General features: G+C 36.4%; 1 protein-coding gene across 2 annotated transcripts in view; it reads right to left on the bottom strand.

Moving 5' to 3' along the window:
- Positions 1 to 12,808: 12,808 nt before the first annotated feature.
- The window catches only part of LOC136858506 (uncharacterized), a 103,412-nt gene continuing 90,113 nt past the window's right edge, over positions 12,809 to 26,107 (bottom strand). Inside the window, exon 7 of one of the 2 annotated variants that reach the window (XM_067138099.2) lies at positions 12,809 to 13,149. In XM_067138099.2, coding sequence (XP_066994200.2) covers positions 12,961 to 13,149 — 189 coding nt within the window. In that variant the 3' untranslated portion in view covers positions 12,809 to 12,960. The remainder of the gene's footprint in view (positions 13,150 to 26,107) is intronic. The other variant, XR_010858643.2, reaches the window with a different exon arrangement.

Here is a 26,107-nt window from a genome sequence, read left to right as displayed (position 1 = left end):
TTTAAACCTGAAGGAGAAAATAGCCAAGTTAGACGTTGGAAGCAATGTATGGAAGTTACTAGAATCATTACGATCATTGAATGATGATTGACTCACCTTGAGCAGCATGTTAAACGTGTTGTTACACAGATCCGGGATAAACGAATTTGTGCTGTTGTATGCTGTCTATGTGAGTGACATTTATTCCCTTGATATTAGGTGGTTCCGGGAAAGTTTACTTTGATCATGTAAGATCGTGATATAAATAAAGATGAATTCTCTCTTCAATTTAAACCTGAAGGAGAAAATAGCCAAGTTAGACGTTGGAAGCAATGTATGGAAGTTACTAGAATCATTACGATCATTGAATGATGATTGACTCACCTTGAGCAGCATGTTAAACGTGTTGTTACACAGATGGAGCCGGATGAAGTGTGTGGGCAGCGGTAACGGAGGCGAGGGGAAGGAAGGAGGCAGAGCACCTGCGGGGGAATGGAACTAAGGCGAGGCGGAAGGATGGGGTAGTGGGGGTAATTGACGGGAGTGTGTATTCCGAATTACTTGGAAAATCAAACTGTTTTTCAATAGTTTGGTATTTTTAAGCCAGTCGATTAAAAGATCGAAAAGGATATTGGGTTTCTCATAAATTTTGTTTAAATTATAATTGGGGTTGAAGTATTGATCGCAGTTGATGTAACAACTTTCAATAATATTCATTATGGGTCCCTTGTTTGCTGTTTGAAGAACTTCCATATCTTGTTCAATGTCAGTAAATTTGTGATTAGTGTCGTGCATATGCATATCCATGGTGGAGAACTTAATGTGCCTCATCGTGTTGACATGTTCTGAATATCTAATCATCAAGTTGCGCCTTGTTTGACCTACGTAAGAACTGCTGCATTCATTACATTTTAGTCTGTATATTCCAGATTTGGAGTAGATACTGGGGGTATTGATTGATGCAGAGTTACGTAAAATTTTGGAGGTTCTATTGTTAGTTTTGAATAAAATTCTTACGTTGTGTTTCTAGAAAAGGTTGGTGATTTTGTGGACGTCGTTATTGTAAGTGAAGGTGGTTGAAATAGGAGTTTTTTCTTTTATGAGTTTGGTTTTAGGCCGGTACCTATATTTGTTCTATAAAAGGCCTGTTGTACCCATTGAACTTGGCAATTGCCCTTATGGTGTTAAGTTCGTTATTAAGATCTTTCTTTGCCATGGGTATGGCAAAAGCTCGACATACCATGCTATTGTATGTTGCATGTTTGTGCATTATGGGATGTATGGAATCTTTGTGGATAGTGTTAGCAGTTTGTGTAGGTTTTCTGTATATTTTGTAAGATAGGCCAGATATATTTCTAATAATAGTTATATCTAGAAAATTGATTGCTTTATTGATTTCTGACTATAGTGTGTGAATTTAATGTATGGGTCAATACTATTCAAGTCTTGAAGAGTGGAGTCCGCATTCTTGATTAATTCATCCATAATGACGAATGTATCGTCCACCTATCTGACCCATATTAGAATATTTGGAAAGTTGTTATTATTGATTTTTGTATGTTCTAAATTATCTAAATAGATATTAGCCAAAATTCCTGATGAAGGTGATCCCATCGCCAGTCCATTCTGTTGATATATAATTTTGTCGAAAACAAAGAAGTTATTGTTGATGACCAGTTTTAGAAGCTGAATGAAATCTTGTATTTCTAGTTTACTAAGAGAACTATGTTTACTTAAATTATTTTCAATGATTTTTGGAATTGATTGAGAAATTAAAGGCATTTAACCTACAACCTAACCACTCCCTCCACTCCTTTGACATAGAAAATATGTATCTGAGCATACCAATTTCTAAACTTCCAAAAATCATTGAAAATAATTTAAACATAGTTCTCTTAGTAAACTAGAAATACAAGATTTCATTCAGCTTCTAAAACTGGTCATCAACAATAACTTCTTTGTTTTCGAAAAAATTATATATCAATAGAATGGACTGGCGATGGGATCACCTTCATCAGGAATTTTGGCTAATATCTATTTAGATAATTTAGAACATACAAAAATCAATAATAACAACTTTCCAAATATTCTCATATGGGTCAGATATGTGGACGACACATTCGTCATTATGGATGAATTTATCAAGAATGCGGACTCCACTCTTCAAGACTTGAATAGTATTGACCCATACATTAAATTCACACACTATAGTCAGAAATCAATAAAGCAATCAATTTTCTAGATATAACTATTATTAGAAATATATCTGGCCTATCTTACAAAATATACAGGAAACCTACACAAACTGCTAACACTATCCACAAAGATTCCATACATCCCATAATGCACAAACGTGCAGCATACAATAGCATGGAATATCGAGCTTTTGCCATACCCATGGTAAAGAAAGAAAGAAAAGAAAAGAAAGAAAAGAAAAGAAAAAGAAACAAAGAAAAGAAAAACTTAACACCATAAGGGCAATTGCCAAGTTCAGTGGGTACAACAAGCCTTTTATAGAACAAATATAGGTACCAGCCTAAAACCAAACTCATAAAAGAAAAAGAAAAAACTCCTATTTCAATCACCTTCACTTACAATAACGACATCCACTAAATTACCAACCTTTTCCGGAATAGAACCTCCAAAATTTTACATAACTCTGCATCAATCAATACCCCCAGTATCTACTCCAAATCTGGAATATATAGACTAAAATGTAAGGAATGCAGCAGTTCTTACGTAGGTCAAACAGGACGCAACTTGATGATTAGATATTCAGAACATGTCAACACGATAAGGCACAATAAGTTCTCCGCCATGGGTATACATATGCACGACACTAATCACAAATTTACCGACATTGAACAAGACATGGAAGTTCTTCAAACAGCAAACAAGGGACCCATAATGAATATTATTGAAAGTTGTTACATCAACTGCGATCAATACTTCAACTCCAATTATAATTTAAACAAAATTTATGATAAACTCAATATCCTTTTCGATCTTTAATCGATTGGCTTAAAAATACCGAACTATTGAAAAACAGTTTGATTTTCCAAGTAATTCGGAATACACACTCCCGTCAATTACCCCCACTACATCCTTCCGCCTCGCCTTAGTTCCATTCCCCCGCAGGTGCTCTGCCTCTTTCCTTCCCCTCGCCTCCTTTATCGCTGCCCACACACTTCATCCGGCTCCGTCTGTGTAACAACACGTTTAACATGCTGCTCAAGGTGAGTCAATCATCATTCAATGATCGTAATGATTCTAGTAACTTCCATACATTGCTTCCAATGTCTAACTTAGCTATTTTCTCCTTCAGGTTTAAACTGAAGTGGGAATTCATCTTTATTTATATCACGATCTTACATGATCAAAGTAAACTCTCCCGGAACCACCTAATATCAAGGGAATATAAATGTCACTCACATAGACAGCATACAACAGCACAAATTCACTTATCCCGGATGTACACAGACAGAACTATGTAACAAACAGCCGGAATTTTAAGAATTTTATAACACAGCAATCGACTGTAACATAATTTTAACTTATCTCACGTATCACTACAGTAATTGTATTCTATAACATGTTAAAATATTTTAGATGTTTTAGGGATATATATTGTTTAATTTGTATTTAAGGCTGATGATGCCACATAGATGCTGAAACGAGTACCATTTGACATGTGATTGAATCACAATAAAATGTCATTGTATTGAATAGGTGGACTTCGAAAGAATTTCATTTCATTTACCGTAATCCCACTTCAATACTGTACTGTACTATTGATATATAGGAGATCGATCTGTGTGTTGTAAGATCAGGGAGAAGAGAATTGTTGTTTATGCTTTGGATGTAATGGCAACTGTCAATAAAGAGGTTGTTTAGTTCGTTTCAATTGCTAATTATTCAGTACATTGGCGCAGTTGGTAAAATCCGTTGATTAAATCCGTAAAATAAACCTTCAGAAGATATTAAAATGGAAAGAAACAGCACTAGGCCTATACCAATTTTCGATGTAAATGGAGATGTCACCAGCCTTGCTTCTAGATGGAAAAAATGGAAACGTTCGGTCAAATTGTATATTGCCGCAAAAGGAATAACAGATTCTGCTAGAAAACAGGCAATTTACCTACATTCGGGTGGAGAAGGCTTGCAAGACATAATTTATTCTATCCCTGAACACAACACTATTCCTACAGGTAAAGCTGTGCATGAATATACTTTAGAATTGTTAGATAAACATTTTTTACCGAAAAGCAATCCACTATTTGAGTGGCATATTATGAAGTCTATGAAACAGGATGTTAGTGAAACATCTGACTCCTTTATACCTAGGTTGCATCAACAAGTTGTCAAATGAAATTTAAAGATAGCAGAACAAAAAAGAATTGGAGGACATGTTTATTTGTGACCAGTTCGTAGAGGGTTGCAAATCAGCTGAAGTCAGAAAGAGAATATTGGAAAAATTTTCTGTCACACTAGACGATTTGTTTGACATTGGACGGGCTCACGAAATGATAAACATACAGACATCACAGTTTAGTAAGGACGACGGTTCTGAGCAAGAGGTGTATAGTATGTGGAATAGGAAGAAATATGGGATTTCACAAAGAACTATTTCCAATAGTGGCAAAAACACTGGTGCTCCGCCGTAAACTAGTTATAATAGTTATCAAAATAGAGAAGAAAGGAAATGTTATTGCTGCGGGGAAACAAATCACTTAGCAAGTGACCCCCAGTGCTCTTCAAGAAACAAAGTTTGCCAGGCTTGTAATTTAACGGGGCACTATCGGAAGTGTTGTAGAACAAAAAGAACATATACGTTAGAATCGGGGGAGTCAACTGTTGATGACAAAGTTTCTTACGTGGGCAACGTCAAATATGAAGTCTGCCCTGGATGTAGTAGTGATTTAGACTACACCTTTCTTACAAATGACGAAAAAAAACGGGAGACAACGGGGAAGACCACTTGTCTATCGTCAGGGGTACCCTTCATTTTTATTATTGACTCGATAGTCCGGCATTTTCGGTAATCCGGCACCGGGCCGGTCACGATCGTGCCGGGCTATCGGACTTCTACTGTAGCCAGACCAGTAATAGCCTACCTGCTTACTAGCTACTTTAGAATTACGTCTTGACTACCTTCTTAACACTGCAAATAAATCCAACTATTATTTAAACCTCCCTGTAAGAAAGGGACAGAGAATGCAAGTGGGTATTAACTTTCAAATGTGCTGAGTGACAGTCCATTATAGCATACGATTCTTAAAGTGAGCCATGATTCTGTATGTCTCGCTCGCAGCGGAAGTTCGATTCCCTGCCAATGTCCAGTGTTCCTATTATGAAATGCGTGTGTATTGTGTCTCACTGATCCATGAGTGCGCCACTCAGCACTGCCTCAGCTGATTCGTGTGTTGTGAGCTTGTATGTCTCAAGTATTATTACAATATTATAAGTCCACCTGTTCAATACAATACAATATGATCCACTATTTCATATGGTCAAATATTTTTTATACATAATACATAAAAGTCAAAGGTACATGTTTCACCCTCCTTACGGGCATCATCAGCCTATATCAATCTTAAAAATAATACATATACTTATAAATTATAGGTTAAAATGTTGAAAAATGGTTTCGTAAAACATTATACAATAACATCTAAAACAATGATAATGCACCAAAGTATGTTAAAAGAGAGTGAAATTAACAGTTTTGAAGATTAAAACGTGATTAAACATGAAATTTTGAGAGTCTAAAACTAAAATGGATCCATATTTTTATAATATCATTAAGACTGTGATGGCCTTGAGTATAAACACAATCATCAAAGGGGGATGTTTCTTCAATTCCCAAGTTAAATCCAAAGTGGTAAAATCACAGTCAGTTATTTAAAACAGAAGTGAATGTAATAAACAAGTTTAAAATGTATATGTTTGGGATATCTGAAAGTCGAGAAGAAAATGGAACTTCTGTAGAGGCGTTGCTTGTGATAAAACGTATGTCAAAGCTAGCGGAGTTCGGAAATTATGGTAGTCGAATGGATCTAAAAGATAGTCAAGTTGATATTATAATTCCGTTGAAACATTTGTAGGAAGAAATGTTCAGGATTTTCTGAAACAAAATGTAGAAGAAAGTTGGTTAATAATATAATATAATATCAACTTGACTATCTTTTAGATCCATTCGACTACCATAATTTTCGAACTCCGCTAGCTTTGACATACGTTTTATCACAAGGAACGCCTCTACAGAAGTTCCATTTTCTTCTCGACTTTCAGATATCCCAAACATATACATTTTAAATTTGTTTATTACATTCACTTCCGTTTTAAATAACTGACTGTGATTTTACCACTTTGGATTTAACTTGGGAATTGAAGAAACATCCCCCTTTGATGATTGTGTTTATACTCAAGGCCATCACAGTCTTAATGATATTATAAAAATATGGATTCATTTTAGTTTTAGACTCTCAAAATTTCATGTTTAATCACGTTTTAATCTTCAAAACTGTTAATTTCACTCTCTTTTAACATACTTTGGTGCATTATCATTGTTTTAGATGTTATTGTATAATGTTTTACGAAACCATTTTTCAACATTTTAACCTATAATTTATAAGTATATGTATTATTTTTAAGATTGATATAGGCTGATGATGCCCGTAAGGAGGGTGAAACATGTACCTTTGACTTTTATGTATTATGTATAAAAAATATTTGATCATATGAAATAGTGGATCATATTGTATTGTATTGAACAGGTGGACTTATAATATTGTAATAATACTTGAGACATACGTCAACTTCAATACGGAACCAAAATGAGAATAGTTACTTGTAACTTGTTGTGAGCTTGCCGTTCTTGTGATTTGATTCACTGGGACAGTTGAATAAATGAAAAAACAAGAGACATGACGACATTAAAACAATTCAATATATACATATTTATTTGTTGACAGAACACCACCCATGCTTCGAAACCAGGAGCTCCTGGTGTAAGTGCAGTTGGTATGGGTGAAACTGCTAGGAATACAATATCCGCATAACAGATGCCCGACTGATGTTCATCTCCTGTGCAATGGCCCATATGCTAGTGACAGGGTTATGCCGGATGGCCCTACTGTGGTCTACGAAACTTGGAACATGTATGACATAGCTAATTGGGTGCCTGTGTCCTAGCCACAGGCCATCACCTCCTCAACCTCGTTCAACACAGCTCAATATCCTATGGCATGATACATATGGCCAATTAAAGTCTGTGGAAGCTCTTAAGTATGAAACCTTACCACATCTCAGGGAATTGGCAGTAAAATAAACAATAAAATAAAAATATTGCATGGTATTCGAACCTTTGAGCACCACCCACTATCACAACTCCCCCTGTGCCCCTGCCAAGGGAGCTACTGCGAGGCTTGATCTGCAGTGTGCAGCTTCCAGTCTATACAATACCTGCTCCTGGTCTGTGTGTGTGCAGCTGCTGTTGTAAAGTATGGGTTCTTCATAATGAATTAATAGCAGTGCTCACAATTCCTGCTGTCTTCTAGCCCATAAACACATATCTCATTATATTACCACAGTTTAGGGTGAGGGACCAATGTATTTCTGAACTGCAGTAAAAGCAACAGGATGAATAAAACTAAACTGCAGTGTACTTATGAGTCTATGCTCGATAGGGATGAACAGTGGAATATTACATGAACTAAATTTCATGGTTGAAGCCCATACTGACAAGTATTTTGTATCATAAAAAGTATTTTGAGAGAAATCCACCTTTTTTCAATACTGAACAAAATGTTAACTTTTTTAAAGCAATATCAATTACATATCAAACAGTTCAATTTTTCTTGAAGTACTATTTTCACTTATTTTGAAAGGATATGACTAACTATACGTCCAAACGTAACACCTTACTTGAACAAGAGCATTACTCCCCAGTGCACTATTAATATGTCAACACATCTCACCATGTCTCGTGGAAATACAAGTTTCTAATGCAAAATTAGTCCAAACAAAATTGGGCAAATTTATGACTATAGTAGTATATTGCCTTATACAGGCACTTAGACCGTTTTTTAATCATTAACTTTGGGAATTATGTCTTACAAGACATTTTTAAGTGTAATAAAGCTTAACATTCAAAATATTATATGTTAAGATAAGTGAGAAATAATATTTTACATGTAGTTTATCATTTGAGGATACTTGGATACAATCATCATCATTTATGTCATCTGGATTTAGTCTCTCATTGTACAGTATATCTTTTCTGTACTTCTTAGGAAATTGTTTTGATCTTGGAATGTAGCTGAAGATGTCCCAGAAACATGTACTATATTTTTTATGTAATTTACATTGCTCTAAAAAAGCAAACATATTGTTCAGTATATATAAAAAAAAAAAAAAAGGTGGGCATCTCTCAAAACGCTCTTTATGATATAAGAACAGTAGAATCCCGGTTATCAGAGGTGATGCAGACCGAGGCCAACTCGGATAAGTGAAAACTTTGATAATGCAGATGGCCAAATACATATAAAATTTTGTCAATATCGCTAAATTACTACTCACATCTTAACGAATTTGGTATTATTTGTAAACTTCACATTTATTAATGCTGTAAGTAATGTACTACAGTAGGCAGGAAATATGAACAATAGACATAAATGATTTAATATGATTTAATAAACTGTATATTACTGAGCGAGTTGGATATGCTGTTTGGGACACATGGCTGTCAGCTTTGGTCTCTAATCTCATTTTTGTTTTTGCTACTTGTCTAATGTCGTACTAACACATGGAAGGTTTTCGGCGATGGAAAGATGGAAAAGGACTGGGATTGGGAAGATAGCGGCTGTGGCCTTACGGTACAGCCCCAGCATTTGCCTGGTGTGAAAACAGAAAACCATGGAAAGCCATCTTCAGGGCTGCTGATGATAGGATTCGAAACCACTAACTTACAAATGGAAGCTTACAGCACCCCTAACCGCATGGGCAACTCGCTCAGTGGACTCCAACTTTATTGTCAGCTGCGACAAATATGGTTTTCTGAGGTTTTCCATTTTCACACTAAGCAAACGATGTGGTTGTACCCCTAATCAAGGCCATGGTTGATTACTTCACAGTCCTAACCCTGTTGTATCTCATCATTCCCATAAGATCTATGTGAGTTGGTCCTATGTAAAATAGCAAAAAAATACCTATGTTCAGTATTGTTATATTTTAATACTGTATGAATTCTCTCTCTCTCACAGCAGGCCTACATATATATTGAAGAGCAATAAAATTTAAGACTATAACAAAAACTAATTACTTCGAACATTTTACACTTTAAAGAATGTTTCAGGAAGTTTTTCAGAAAGTCTTTTGTTTCAAAATGGTATGCAGTTTCTTTGCCATAGTAATATACAGTACATGCACAGCACATTATTCACAACAAAAATATTAAGAATTATGCATTTAAAAAAAATGTAACTTACAGATTTGGCTCGGATAACATGGCGCCTTAATTAACTGGGGCTTGGATAATCTAAGTTATATTGTACAGTTTTTTTAAAGGTTATCATAGCTGGACCTTGTACAAACAGCTGTAGACAATTTGCCAGGAACGATACACATATACATAAATACAGTACTTACGGGGAGAGAAGAGAATTACTGTGTCACCTAAGGACTAACCTCCTGTGTTGTCGAAATTAAGCAGAAGCAATACTTTCTTTTCACACAATTCATTAATGCTTTAGTAATGTACTAGCAGTTTCCCCGCTGGCTCCGCCCACAATGTACAAAGTATGGTGTTGTTCGTTACTATCCTCACGGATGTATTTGCAAAGTTTCGAGTTAATGAAATAAAGCACATGATCTGCTGTGGTAATAGAATGTAATATTATGTCAACAAAACACTTAAAAGTACATCACACAAAGAAATTGAATTAAATGTTCCTTAGAACAACACTACGCTCCGAACTGTTAAAAAGTCCTTCGAAGATCTTCATCATGGAGACAAATGTACTCATAACTTTTCGCAGAATCTACCAATTTAAGTAGTTATCATCTCAAAAGAAAGCGCTTGATCCACTGAGTGTGTTTAGACCAAAATGAACTGCGTATCTCAATTAGAACGAAAGATATGCTTGCTTCAATGAGAAAAAATGTTGAAGAAATGAGACATCAAATTGAATGTGCACTCATAACTTTTCTCAAAATCAACCAATGTGAATAGTTAAGAGCTGAAATGAAAGAGTTTGATCCACCGAGTGTTTTTAGGCCAAAACGAACTCCGTACCTCAATTAGAACCAAAGATATGATTGCTTCAAAGAGACAAAAAATTGAAAAAATGAATTAATTTGAGGAAGGCGGAAGTTAAGTGATTTATAGTGCCTGATGACAAATCTGTGCATGAATACCTTTCAGTTAAAACAAAAATGAAGGAAATCGATCGGATAGAATGGCCGGAATGACTGACTTTAGTTTTCATCAATTTTTTAAATATATAATCTATATAGATATGGGCATGAAAGCAGTATCTCTATCTTGTGTGATCACTGCTTTATTTTAAATTCCATTATTATGAGTATTGATTTTAAGAAAATTATTCAACTGATAAAATAACTAAAAAAGGCTTTGTTATTTCATTAATTTGGAATTGTACTCAGAGAGATATACTGTACATGATGAACTTTATAAAAGGAGCTCGAGCGAAGAGAGCTGTGCATTCTATAATAATAATAATAATAATAATAATAATAATATGTGTGGATACTGCTAGCCTGGTGCAGCCCTTGTAATGCAGACCCTCTGGCAAAAGTGGGCTATGTCTATCGTATACAGGAAATAGTGTGCGAGTATGTGGAGGATAGTGTGTGTGGTATAAGAGTTGCAGCACAAAAATCTTGGCCCCAAGCCAAGGGAGTTAATAGTTTAAGATTAAAATTTATTGATCTAGACGGGTATTGGACGCGGCACCTCGATGATCAAAAACCAAGATGCTGACCACTCAGCTATGGAGCTGGAGAGCCGATCATGCTGCTATGACTGGTGAATGGCTGCAGGCCTATCACAGTAGGATGCCAAAGGTAAGAGAGTATGTGGGTTGTGTTTTACGCCATGAGGAATAAGAGGAAATACAAATAAGAAGAGTTAGGTTTCCAAGGTGGAAGATGAACAATGAAACCCACTTTTGATCACAAAAATTTATTTACATTAATTTATAAATGTTAGATTCTTCAGTCTCTTAAAACTAATTCAGCAGAACAAGTTCAGATAATGCCTGAAAAAGATTTTTTTTTTAATTCTGCTTTACACTGCACCGACACAGACAGGTCTTATGGCGACAAAGGAATAGGAAACGCCTAGGAGTGGGAAAGAAGCGGCTGCGGCCTTAATTAAGGTACAGCCCCAACATTTGCCTGGTTTAAAAATGGGAAACCATGGAAAACCATCTTCAGGCCTGCTGTCAGCGGGGTTCGAACCCACTATCTCCCAGATGCAAGCTCACAGCTGCACGGTCCTAACTGCATGGCCAACTTGCCTGGTAAGAAAACATTTGTTAACAGATTATACCTGAAAAGGATAGCTTTTCACCACTGACCATGAAAATCTCCAGTTACAGTTAAATTTTCTAGTTACCAATTAATGAGCCCAAATTGGCACACTGGAGAAAATGCTGGCAACCAAGAATGAGTTAGCTGAAAAAAAAAAAAAAGTATTATTTCCAATAATGGTTCATTTATATTGGAATTATAAATTTACTCATTCAGGACAAATATTTCAGATTCCCTATGGGAATCAATATCTATATCATCCGATGGCCCAGCAGGCATAAATTTTTGTACAATTTTACAATCTGCTTTATGTTGCACCAAGACAAATAAGTCTTATGGCGATGATGGGATAGGCAAGAACTAGGAGAGGGAAGGAAGCTCCGTTGCATTGATTAAGGTGCAGCCCCAGCATTTGCCAGGTTTGAAAATGGGAAACCATCAATTTTTGTAAGAGAGACCAAGCCTGATGGCCTAGCAGGCATAAATTTTTGTACAAGAGACCAAGTTTCTTATAGTGTATTGGCACTGCCTGTGGCTCCAAGTAGCCTATGCAGTGGCCTCCACTAAATGCACTAGCCAGTGTCTTGGTAGGTGTGCTAGTTACCAACTGATGAGAAATATTGGCACACTGGGGAAAAATGCTGGTAATCAAGAATGAGTTAGATGAAAAATCTATAATTTACAATAATGGATCATTGATATTTGAATTATAAATTTACTCATTCAGGAGAAATATTTCAGATTCCCTTTGAGAATCAATATCATCTGATATTAAACATTAAGACCCAAATATTTTTTATTAGTATTTCAAGAAAAGTTTTTTTTTTCAAACATCCAGTAAATATAAGGAATGTTTGATCAAAATAATCTGCAATAAATCTACATCCATATTTTGCGGTGAGCATTTTCTGCTCGACGACAATTTGACATCCATACAGGGTACAGGTTAATAAATGTTTTCTTTTTCATGCATTATTTACAGTTATATTATACTGAATTAGTTTCGACAGACTTATGAACCTCACAGTTATAAACTAAGTCGAATCTGAAGAGAAATGGCTTCCATTATTTAAAAAATAAATCATTTACAGTCAGCTGAAAACGAAATATGAAATGTATATAAAAATATAAAATTACAAATGAGAAGAGAGGCTAAGAAATTTCCAGAATACATAGGATGGATTTGGTTAAGAGACCTGGACTGGCACATGATGATGCAAAGAGGAGGAGGAGGAGGTGGAGGAGTGGTGGAGAGTGAAATGATGATACACAAATCTCAAATTTGGGTTAAAAAACAAAATAAGTTTTTTGACAATATAATTTCAGACTATATATAAATACTTCTAATATATTTCTATTAGACACTTACAGCTATAACATTTTAAAGCATTGTTATTTACAAGTCTAATGGGATAACAACACATTTCTTCATTCTATCTTGGATACTGGTAGTTTAATACTTGATATGCAACGCAACTTGAAGGACGAGTTGAGGAAAGTGAGAATAGAATCGAGTTCTGTGAGACCTTGCCGTGATGCAGCAGCAACAAGCAGTGCAAGCTTGGCTACTAATGGAGGGTTTTTGACGTTTGGAACTCTATCATTGTCTGGCATCATCTGAAACAAGAACAAGATACTCCATCAGTTCATGGTAGCAAAGCAATGGACAGTAACAGAGATGAAGCACTTCATGAACAATTCCAAACTCAATTTTCTAAATGCAAATTGGGTTACAATTTCATAAAATTATGCAAAATGGGCATTCTGCTTATTCAAAAACTTATTAAGAACAATATACAGCATGTGTCCCTTAGAATTCAATTTTATCTCATTCAATAATATGAATGAGAGAAAATGTGAAATTATTAAATGCTAAACAAGAATCCAGGCATGTTCATATGTACATCAATAGAATATTACTTATTCAATTATTGGCCATTGACTTCAATCATAATAATTTGTGTCTGCCTCAACGGGGTAATGGTTTACATTATTAGCTGCTGTGCTAGGAGACCCGTGTTCAATTCCTGGTACTGCCAAAAATTTAATATTGGCACGAGGGCCGATACGTGGTTAAAATTGTACATGCAGCTCATATCCATGGGGGGGGAGGTGCTGCAAAGAGCACCACCTCAGGATGAGGACAGAAGTTTATTTTTTTAATCATAATTTGTAATGATGTATGTGTGTGTGTGTGAGAGAGAGAGACCACCTATAGGAATAACTGTCCTTAACCAATAATTAGTTAAAAGGCAAGCATTCTTTTTTTTTTACTTTTTCCTTATTTATTGAGGGTCAGCATTTGATTTCGATTTGGCCCAGTTTTTTGACCGAATGCTCTTTCTGATATCGTCCCTGCTCTGGCAAACTAGCGAAACTGACAAACTAAGGAATCTGTAGTTCTGAAGTTCTGGTCTAGATTTTGTTATTTATATATTGTCTACCCTCTGACAAAGTCTCACATCTGCAGCTCATTCTGTATGCCTAACATATAAAACCAATAATTAAATATAAAAATTGATTTGACATGAGTAATCACAACTTCTTTCAGCTCTCCTAACCTTTTGACAATTTTCAGATTCGTTAGTTTGCCAGAGCAGGGACGATATCAATCCTATGTAGAGCGATATACAAAGGTAATTCCAAAAATAAGGGGCCTGTTTTATAAAGCTACAAGTCTACAAGTAATTTTTCATACAAGTTGTTGGAAAAAACTAATTCCTGTTTCATAAAAGCATTTGTAGGTACAATGTATTTATACAAGCTACAAGACTTGTCCACAAGTCAAAATTCATGCTGTGTTTAATAAAGAGACTTGAGTACAAGAACTTGTAGAAAATGCCATTTTTCTTACAAGTTGTTTTAGACATGTAAGTTCGAATACAAGTCTGTGTAAATCGTTGTTAAATACTCAATAATTAATTCGTTAGTTTCAAGTTTTGTCTTAATTTTTGTGTGGAAATGGATTTGTTATGTAATAGCAATGATAGTGATGAAGATATAATAGGGGATGGACAAAGACTTAAAAAGTACTTTCAGAAGTAGGGTTAACATGGCTTTCACAATATTTCATGAACATGATAAAAGATTTAGAATGAGTTCAGTGAAACTGGAGTCACTCTTCAACATGCAACTAACAGAAACTGTGCTCTATACCCAAAATAACAGTTACTTATAGCATTAGACTGGTTAGGAAATGGAGGGCAATATCATGCAGTAGGTGATATGCATGGTGTATCAAAATCTAGTGTGTGCAGTTGTGAATACAGTGAATATTGTCAAGTTTCCCCACTTGTTGACTGGCCAGAGGAAACTGGCCACATAGTGCGAGAGTTCCGTGCTATTGCTTGTATGCCTCAAGTGTATGGATGTATTGATGGAACACTAATAAACATTAATGCTCCTGTGGTAGTAAATGAGACCAACTTTACTGATAGGCATGGGAACAATTCCATGAATTGCATGGTGGTGTGTGGCCAAATCTTAAAGTTTTACTATGCAAGTACTAACTGGCCTGGAAGTGTGTAGGATGTACGCATACTAAGAAACAGAACTCTTTCTTAACACTTTGATGCCGGTTGGCATTCATTTCCGAGAGCTATTCATTTTGGTGATTCAGGGTAGCCACTGAAAGAATGGCTTGTTAAACCTGTCTTGGATAATATAAATGACCCTGCAGTTATGCATTTTAATACAGCTCATAAGTCAACAACACATACAATATTGAAAATGCAATTAAGATCTTAAAAGAAATTTCCATGTCTCATTCAGATTTAATCCTAATTTTGCAGCTAATATTTTTATTTGTTGTATTACACTTTACAATATTTCAAGAGAACTTCAAGATCAGAATGGGATGAACATACAACCTTTTGAAAATGGAAACGATGAACAAGAGCAGCATTAAGGCGCCTACAGCAACTCATTAATTGTTTTGCTTGAGATTAAGGCTTACCTAAAATATTAAGTAAAATAATGTCTTATAAAGGTAAAATATACTGTATAGTGAAATAATGTCATATAAAAGGCAGTTATTTACATAGACAAACTCTTTTCACATTTATTATACAGGAGAAAATAATGAAATATAAATGCAAAATCATACACTAGCTTCTTCAGCCACTTAATTTGTTAAAATATAATATACCACCCCTATTTTACATTCTCATCACACTTTGTAAGGTCCTTTGTGTTTCAAAGTTTCAAAGCTTCCAGTTTTGATTTATAGAAAAAAATTTCTAACAGTTCATTCTGAAGGGCTATTATCTTTCTCCTGTCAATTTCCAGATAATCTGTGCCATGAGGTGAAACCTCAGAGGAAATTCTCTTCCAGAGATAAGGCAATATTATGGATATTCCCCCCACTCTCTGTCTTCTTTCGTGAGTGAAGTAGAGAAAGCTCCAAACAAAATTTCCTTTGCTTCCCTGATATTATTCAGGACTAAAATTTTATTTGCTACTTGTTGCTCTTTAGGATTACTCATGTTTTGACTCCCCTTGGCTATCTCACAGAAATCAGCTGACTTGTAAGACTTGTAGTGAAATGTACCAACCTTACAATTGTAGAAATTTTGTTTCTGACACAAAAATTTCCTACAAGCGTAGGAACATCCACTTGTAACTACAACTTGTACGCTTGTAGCTTTATGAAATAGGCCCAAAGCCTCCTATTTTTTTTATAAATACATAGACCTGTTTGTTTATACAATGGTTTACATCATTTTACAGCTTGAACATTTAGCTATTTTTCTATATAATCACAATTTCAATCAATGCATTTTTGTAGACGCTGTGACAGTTTTTGTATGCCCATGTCATACCAGCTCGCCGCCATGCTGTTCAGGAAGTTGTGAACCTCATCTTTCACCTCGTCATCTGTGCTGAATCGCTTTCCAGCCAAATGTTCTTTCAACTTAGGGAACAAGTGATAGTCACTGGGCGCCAAGTCAGGACTGTAGGGTGGGTGGGTGATGATGTTCCACTGAAACTGTTGCAGGAGAGCAACGGTTTGCCAGGTGAAGTGCGGGCGAGCATTGTTATGGACAATGTTTACGCCCTTGCTCAACATTCCTCTTCTCCGGTTCTGAACTGCCCGTCTTGAGTTTTTTCAGGGTCTCACAGTACCTGTCAGCGGTAATTGTGGTCCCAGCGGGCATAAGTCAACCAATAATACCCCTTTTTGATCCCATAACACAGTTGTCATGACTTTACCGGCAGACAGGGTTTGCTTGAATTTCCACGGCTTTGGCGAAGAGGGATGCCGCCACTGGCGTGATTGTTGCTTGGTCTCAGGTGTAAAGTGGAAAGCCCAGGTTTCGTCACCCATGATAATTGAGTCCAAAAAGTTGTCCTGTTCGACTGCAAAGCGTTGAAGAAATGCACGGGAAGAATCAACTCATTGCCGCATGCGGTCTTTAGTCAGCACGCATGGCACTCATCTTGCGCACAGCTTCCGGTATTTCAACTTTTCCGTTAACATTCTGTGAGCGACACTTCGGGAAACCTCAGGAACCAAAGTGGATAGATCATCCAGGGTGATCCGTCGATCTTCATGCATGATTTGCTCAACCTTCACAACTGTCTCGACGGAAATTCATGGTCTCCCGCTCCTTTCTTCGTTGTAAATGTCAGTCTGACCTGCTGCAAACACATTACACCACTTAAGAACATTTTTGACATCCATGCACAACTCACCATACACTTCTGTCAATTGGCGATGGATTTCAATCGGTTCAGTACCTTTTGCTTTCAAAAATCGAATAACTGCACGCACTTTGCATTTGGCGGTAACATCCAACGGGAGCTCCATTCTCAACGGCTGCCAAGCCAAGACTGAGTGCCTCAGCGCGGCGTGTGCATGTTTATATGCGAGCGCGGGAAACACACTTCACAATATTGTGACCAACAGCCACACAAACAGAGTTCTGTATTTATAAAAACATACGAGACTTAATTTTTGGGATTACCCTCGTATTCACTACTGCATGATATCCAGATTTATGTGGCGCCTATGGTTTGGACAACAAAAAATCCAGATATCAGAGAGTATCATTAAAATACGGTGAAATTCATACAAAGACGTCTTAAAGCTTTATATTGTAAGTAATCAGGCCTATGATAACTTAAAACACACCATGTATTAAAGTCAAACATAATATTGTATTTAAACACTGTATACAACATAAGTAAAACATAAAAGCAAGCTTAGAAATTACAGCAAATAAAAACTTAAGTTCATTTTTCTGTTACTAAGTTTTCTTTCTTAAGAAGGTTGTTATCGTAACCTGTTTAACTCGCTGCAGTCTTCCCCCCCCCCCCCCCTTTTTCTGGCCATGCTTTAATTGTAACACTAATTAAAATGACATACAGTATGTACCTTAACTTTAGCCAGAAAATCACAACCACAATAAAAATAAACATTGTACTGTAACGCTTGTGAGTGACTAACACAGACTAAGGCAATAAAGTAGGTGCACGATATTGATGAGTGTGTGAGTCAACAACTTCCCCATCCTTAGCAATTCTAGTGTGGTGGTGCTGAATACTGAGTGCATACCTCCTTGCATTTTTTCTTATGCTACAGTCAAACTCTGTAATGTAGTTCACTACATCCCGGCCCAAAAGTATGAACTTGTCATATGCATTTTAAAATGTTGATCTCAAGAAACTAGGCTGGATATTGGAGAGTTTAGGTATCCGAGGACTGGATATGAAGAGGTTGTACTGTATGTTGAGAAGTGTACCGGGCGAGTCGGCCGTGCGGTTAGGGGCGCGCAGCTGTGAGCTTGCATCTGGGAGATAGTGGGTTCGAACCCCACTGTCGGCAGCCCTGAAGATGATTTTCCGTGGTTTCCCATTTTCACACCAGGCAAATGCTGGGGCTGTACCTTAATTAAGGCGACGGCCGCTTCCTTTCCATCCCTAGGCCTTTCCTATCCCTTCGTCGCCATAAGAACAATCTGTGTCGGTGCGACGTCAATCAAATAGCAAAAAATTAAAAGTGTAAATGCCAATTTTAACCTTTTGTGCCTATTTTCTAATAAATGTCAATTTAAACACCTCAAACATAATTTCTAAATGTTATTTTATTGTATCTTTTATTATTATATTGTATCTCACTATTTGAGGCCTCTAGAATAATAGGGGCTTGTGTGCCAAAAGTCAACTTGGAGAAACATGCTTTCAAAGTTGTGCTACGGTTTTCTGTTCATTGTAGAGGTGTATGTGCCAACTGGGACGTTTCTTTTTGTACGTGCTGTAGCAGCAAGCTTCCTAATCCCCTATAAGCAACAACTCATTCTAGGTGTTTCTTGTTCAGCAACTTGTCAGCCCGCCACGCTCACCCACATCACAAATGTCTGGATCATTCTTGACATAGCGCTCCCTCTCCTCATTTCACATTGGAATGCTCTTATACTGGTTATGTCACATAATGCATATATATAAAGCCTTCTATCCTCTGCTTTTGCTGTCCACATTGTATTTTTCCAGTCTGCAGGCAAGATCACTAAAGCCAGAGTAGCAAAGACATGAGAGAAGGGTGACCAGGCATCCTCTTTTATCCAGACGTCCTCATTTTTAGACCATTGTCCAGAATCGGGATGAATTATTAAAAAGACTCTAAATGTCTTTTTTTTAGTGAATGTGCTTATTTTGGGGTAATCTGTTTTACTACTTTGTTTTTACAAGTATTTTTTATTATGCAACGGCATCATCGATATCGTATCGATATATAGAAATGTGACAAAAGATATACAGTACATACGATATCTATGCATGCTTTGTATTATGGTCACAGATCCTATTTACCATTCTGTACACTACATACTTCTCTCTCAACTATACTCTGTCAGAACACTGCTATATTAATGTGTGATAGCTGTGACAACGTGGCAAGCAATATAAGATCGTCTGCATTTGAAGGAAGCCCATTTTAAATAGATGACGCTGAAAGTAACATTGATTATTGAGATTTTAAAAAAAATATATTCTGTATTTGGCTTTCAAATTGATGATGTGAAAGCTTTTGATGAGTTCTGCAATTTCAAACAATTTCTGAATGAGAGTAGTAATGGCCCTGAATATAACAAGTTACCTTCTGGTCACAAATGGGCAAAGTTGATTGCAGTTCAGAGTTATTAAAACTTGCAGAATACAATTTTCTATACCAGGGCACAACATAAATCTAGAAAGAGTATTTTCATTGATCTCAGTACAATGAACAGATAATAGGAACTGTTTGAAAGTTTAATATGTGAAATTCCTCTTAATGGTTCAATATAATCTACAGGAATTTACACGTGTATGTCAGACATGCAAAATTTCTAAAGGCAACTGAATCTCCAGAAAAATACCAGCAAGGTGTGTAAATTAGTTTTATTGTTTAATTTTTGCAAGAATTTATGATATGGAAATGGATAAATGTTGTTTATAGATGTTAAAATGGGAATACGTGTTTAAATTCAGACTCTCCATGGAGGATTTTTGATCCTCTTTTTCTTTAGCTTTGTTCTCCTTTTAAAATAGTTTTGTCCTCTTTTTTTAAAAAACTATTTGCATCTGGTCACTCTACATGAGCAAGCTTTTCCCTGTGTGGGTATCATCATCCCATTGTGCCAGCATGGATTTTGCAAGTGAAGTGGCGTTCAAAGAAAACTTCATATGGACTCGAGAAAGGGCAATCAAGAGAGAAAGAGTAAAACAGCATGAAAACTATGAATGCCAAAAATCTCAGGTCCTATATTACAACCAGACAAGCAGCAGGTCTGCAAGGTATAAATAAATGAATGAATGAATAAATTAATGAAAAAATTAAATAAATAAATAAACAAATACTTTTCCTCTCATGTTTCAATCCCAAATGATTTGGAAAGACCAACATATACTTCAATCAAATCTGAAGTACAACCTGTATAATTATAAGATACTGTGACGGTAGTTCTAGACTCGTACACAAGTAATAATAATACTAAATATAATAAAAATAAATGTTAATAAAATGTGAATGAGGAAATAGTAAATGACGCAGTGGCGGTGAATTCACATCAAAACGTGGAAACTTGACGAGTATCTTTCAATACGCAATATTAAATCAAATACAGAGAACACTTACAGGCCTAAAAATGACAACTAAGAGAGGAGAGTGGAAGATGCTAGGGGCCCTATGAGGTCCATGGGAACGTATGACGTTATGGGGGAGAAAAGACTTACAATAATACACCCAACAGACAAATAATTATTGAGAAAATGACCATACAATTATAAATGAACAAATAAAAGAACTGCGGATTAACTGATACTTGAGATACAAATCAAAAGATGTGTAAGGGAAACAATTAAGCTCTTCGGTCATGAACAAACTTTGACATAGAGATTCACATTGAAGTTAAATTTACAGAATGAAAGGATGCAACCTCGAACGAAACAAAATTAATTACACTATTCAAGAAAGTGTTACTTACAATTACAACTAGATTTAGAAAATAAGGTCTGCCTCTGAAAACAACACGTTGCAGACTAGCACAATATCTAAGTCATACAAATGCTCTATTTTGGAAAATGTGGAAAACTAGAGGAAACTCTGGCACACAAAATGAAATTCTACATAATTACTGAAGTTACGTTAAGTGGGAATAGTCCGAAACATGAAAATGCGTTTAAATAACATAAGGCAAAAACAAAGCGCTTACCTTTGGCGGCTGACGACCCATTGCGGGACGGACGCAAAACGCGCCCGCCCGCTGTAGTGATCCAAATTCAAAGACACGGACAAAGTGACTTGCACACACGAGGAGCCACAAGCAGGAAATAGAGTGATTACAAATAACCAATAGCAACACTCCAGTTTGCCACATTCACCAATTAAAAATCCTAATATACTGGCCAATAAAAACACTTGTACTTTGGCCAATGACAATATTCTTCTGGAATCGCATATTGCATATTAGCGGATATTACAAAATGACAGGAAAGGGCCACTTACATGTGGCACACCCTGCCTCACAAGTCATGTAAAAAATTCCAAATCCCGTTCTATAATTTACAGAAAAATACAATTTAAATCAGGAAATGTAAATACCCAGATTTCTTTGAAAATAAATCTTCTCCATAGTCAATTTCTTCATATGCCTAAATATGTAATAAATTTTAAATAAAAAAGCTTCATACAATAATTTGCTTTGCATAAATTCTTCAGTTTTTTAAATGCTTTTGTTTACCCAAAATGATGACAAGATAAAATTTACATAACATTACATACATAATAAGGACTTCCGTTGCTTCACCGATTTCTGTTCACCAACGGCCACAGATACAATGAACACTTGCCATTTCTGAACAAGAAGTAGAGTATGCAATCAAGAAAATAGCCGTTGACACATCTCCTGGTCCAGACCATATATTGATGACGGCGCTTAAAGATGACACGTTACAAAATTATAGCGTTGATTGCAACAATCATGTTAACAAGAACACTGGTGCCTGAGATTCTTAAGAGAGCTATATCTGTGCTTATTATCTGTAAAGCAGGAGACCCCATGGATCTAAATTAAACTGAAGACCAATAGCAGACATGTCAACTTTCAAATGTGAAAAATCAGGAGAAATTTGGCAGCGAATTACGACTTATTGAGACACATCACTGATTGCAGAACATGTACAAATTCATTATAATTCAATACATTAACAATTCTATTTGGCCTACATATATATATTCTTCATCATTTACATGTGAATACTAAATACTGGACATACCTGAACTGTAGGAACATGTGACTTCTCATCCATCAACATGGTGATCACATTACAACTAATTGTTGTTCAACACACCAGTAGCTGGCTTAGCCCTCTTCAGAAACTCGGAACTAAACTTTTGCTCAAAGCACTTGCCTAGCTGAACTGATTTCAAGGTTAAAAGTTTCTCCAAAGTTTGTTCAGACAGCAAGGATCTGAACTGTTTTTGTCTTTGTGACACTGCTAAAAATCCTTTCACATTCTGCATTGCTATGTGGAATTGATAAAATAGCAAGCATCACCTTATAGAGTCTGTCATATTTAAGTACACCATCAGTTGATTTCATCTGACCTACCAACGCCCATTGAACATCAATTCTTCCTTTAGCCAGGTCTGTTTCTTCGAGCTGAAAGTTACAGAACTGGGAGTGCAGAATATCAGTTTCTTTATTAAAATGTTCTGTTTCACTAGTCAAAATGTTCGGACACTAGTTAATGAAAAATCTAAGGCTAGAAAATGATGCCTTACTTATTGCAGAAATATTTGCAACTTCTGCATTAATGAAAACATCTTTGAACGTAAATTTGTGTACCATGTAGTCACACGATGAAGAGAAATACTTTCTAACAGACTTTATGCACTTTTCCACAGACTTTAAGGTGTTCACTAAAACAAACGCAGAGTTCCCTATCATCAGATCACAATCATCCTTTTGATTTGCTGGAGTATGATAATCTACATCAAGGAGAGAGGAGGATATTTTAATAACGTGTGGTTTCACAAACCTTGGCATCACATTCTTCAATAGTTCCTCCAAAACTGACCTCAATAAGTGGATGTGCGGTATACTTGACTGAAGAGCTATGTTTGGATTCTCAAAGATATCAATTAAACTTGAGAGAAAAAGGCAAAAAGATTTATGTAAATTTGATGAAAGGAACATGAAAAGTCGTTCTTCACGTGACAATTGATGGCTCTTAGTGTCATCAATAGTTTCGTTTTTTAAAAGTGAAACTGATGACTGGGTTTTCCTTTTAACTGAGAAGTGAGGTGAAATGTTATGACAATCCTTAACCTTTTCAGACAAACAAGACATCTGCACTTAGACTGTGCTTAGGAATTTTGTAAGTCTTCAAAGTTCCCATCTGAAAATCCTTACTCACAATTTCGCTCCTGAATAATGTAACCAAAGGGTCCCACTGAAGCAAAATCCTATCGAAACACCTTAGTGATAACCATCGAGTAGGCACATGCTTCAGAATTTTCCTGATCTCTGTGTTGTGTAGAGTCTGAAATTCTGTGAACTTTTCTTTCCTCTTTGCACTCCTTTCCAGATAATAAAATATATCAATTATACTTTCATCTATATTTACAGGCAAGCACGCCGCACCCTTCTCGGCAGCAAGATTAATAAGGTGACAACAGCAGCCTACGATGATTATGTTACTATTTTCCCCCTTCAAATATCCTGCCACACCATTCTTTAATCCTACCATTACTGGAGCATTATCAGAACCAAGAGCAAGGCAGTTTTTTAATGGAATGCAGAATTCCCAAAAAGTTGAGAACAAAAGATTGACAATGTTAGCTCCAGTAGCATCCCCTTCTAAATTATGCACAGAGAGTAGACAACTCTGAATTTCATTGAGTTCAGGCCTAAAAAATGTTACAACAGTGGGATATATTTTCAAGTCGCTTTCATTGCTACCATCAGTAGCAACAGAAAATGCATTCACCTGCAAATATGATACAATTTTCGCCCTTTCTTCCATGCACATTTCTGTAAGGATAGCTGCTGTTTTCATTCTAGCACACCCATATTGTTTAGCGATTTCCGAATCAGGAAACATTTTGCAAAACAAAGGTCCCACGTGATCGGCACAATTTACACGCAGGTTATGTTCTACTATAAATGACGTAAATAACGCCTCGGCATCCGTCACGTGATTTACATCTTGGATTTTACATGAGAATTTCAGTTTCTGGTTTCTTTCTACACACTGGACACTCTCGTTATGTTTTTCGTTTGCATATTCTTGAGTATATCGCATTTCCCGCCATGTGCAACTGAAAAAATCACACCTACATATAGTATAGAATGTGAACGTTGGTCCATTTCTGGATTCACTCAAACACTGAAACTCTTCCCTATAAGCACTTTTAAACACTGCATCATATTTCTTCTTTGACATTTTGGCCAAAACAAATATTAAGGCACAACACGAGCACTTCTGCAGGTCTTGCCCTGGGTAGAACGACTATGGTGTGCTACTTCTGAGGTTACGTTACTCCAAAGAGAATGTTTACTCGCTTGACTCGCTTGCAAAGAGAATGACTGTATTACAGACCAAAAAGGAGCACATGACTGGCCACCGTGCCCCATACTGCCAACTGGTATCATTATTAGAACTACTATCGACCAGCCATACTCAGCCATATATCGACAGAACGAGGAAATCCACAGGAGTTTAACATAATACGAAAATTACGGATATTGCTCTGAAAATCGGGAGATCGGACCTGGCGATCGGGAGGAACGATCAAAATTCGGGAGTCTCCTGCTCAAATCGGGAGACTTGCCATGTCTGCCAATAGCCATCTATACTGTCTAGCTCCATGGCTAAATGTTTAACATGCTGACTTTTGGTCTAGGGGGACCCGGGTTCGATTCCCGTCCGGGTCGGGATTTTATCCTTCATTGGTTAATTCCGATGGCTCGGGAACTGGGGGTGTGTGCTGTCTTCATCTTTAGAATTCATCATAGGTAGGGCCCCATCCTCACAGATGCGCAAATCGCCTGTACGGCGTCAACTCGGAAGACCTGCATCAGTCCTCTCCGGAGGCCACACGCTATTATTATTCTTATTATTATAATTATTATTATCTATTCACTAGCAAGAAGAGTAACAGAGCACATATTAGATACAGATTACATAGCTACGTGAGCTTTAATGACTATCAATGTGGTTTTACAAACTCTGCTGGCACTCAAATCAACCCTTCCATTCTGGCATCAACCAAGCACCACAAGGTCAATTATAACCTATTTTTCCTGGATATCATTAAGGCCTTTGATAACCTGGGGCATAAACTCTTGAAGAATGCCATCTCCACCCTCGCCCTACCATCAAAACTGACTGACACAATATTGGCACTACAAACCAATAGTTAACAATAGAGGTATAATGGAGGGCTCGCCCTTATTGGTTACGCTTTACAACATTGCAGCTGACCATTTTAGAAGAACTTTCATCAATAGAGTTCCGGGAAGAACATGGCTATTCTATAATGCCTTCCTAATATAACCATTGTACTGTACACTTTGCTGACATATTGATTGTAACAAAAAACAAGACTTCAGCTACAAAAATCACTAAAACTTCCATCAAAGATTCAAAGAAATTGGCCTAATAATCAACATCAACAAATCTAAATCCATTTCCATAGTAAAAGGAAGACCTACCTACAAGTCTCTAACATTAGATACTTACAATGAAATTACTTCTATAACTCCTGCAGAAACAATCCACTAACTCTGAGTGAACTATCACAATGTTAGTGTATTTGATGCTAAATTAATGATGGAAAAACTTAGCAGTACACTAGACACATTAGCATCAACTATATTACTACAACCACACCTGAAATTTAATGTGCTATCAACCTTTATCTGTCCATCTTTAATCTACAAATTCCACTCTACACCTTTACATCGAATACCAGCGAGCTTCCAAACTGATACTGACAAAAGTATCAAAAGCACCTTGAAAGAAGTTCTTCAACTTCCAATAGATATGCCAGACAGCATGTTATTATCCAATAAAAAATATAAAGGACTCTGTC

This window comes from Anabrus simplex, chromosome 1 (assembly GCF_040414725.1).
Source record: "Anabrus simplex isolate iqAnaSimp1 chromosome 1, ASM4041472v1, whole genome shotgun sequence".
NCBI lineage: Eukaryota > Metazoa > Arthropoda > Insecta > Orthoptera > Tettigoniidae > Anabrus > Anabrus simplex.
Note: the sequence above shows the minus strand (reverse complement) of the source record. Positions and strands in the feature narration are given on the sequence as shown.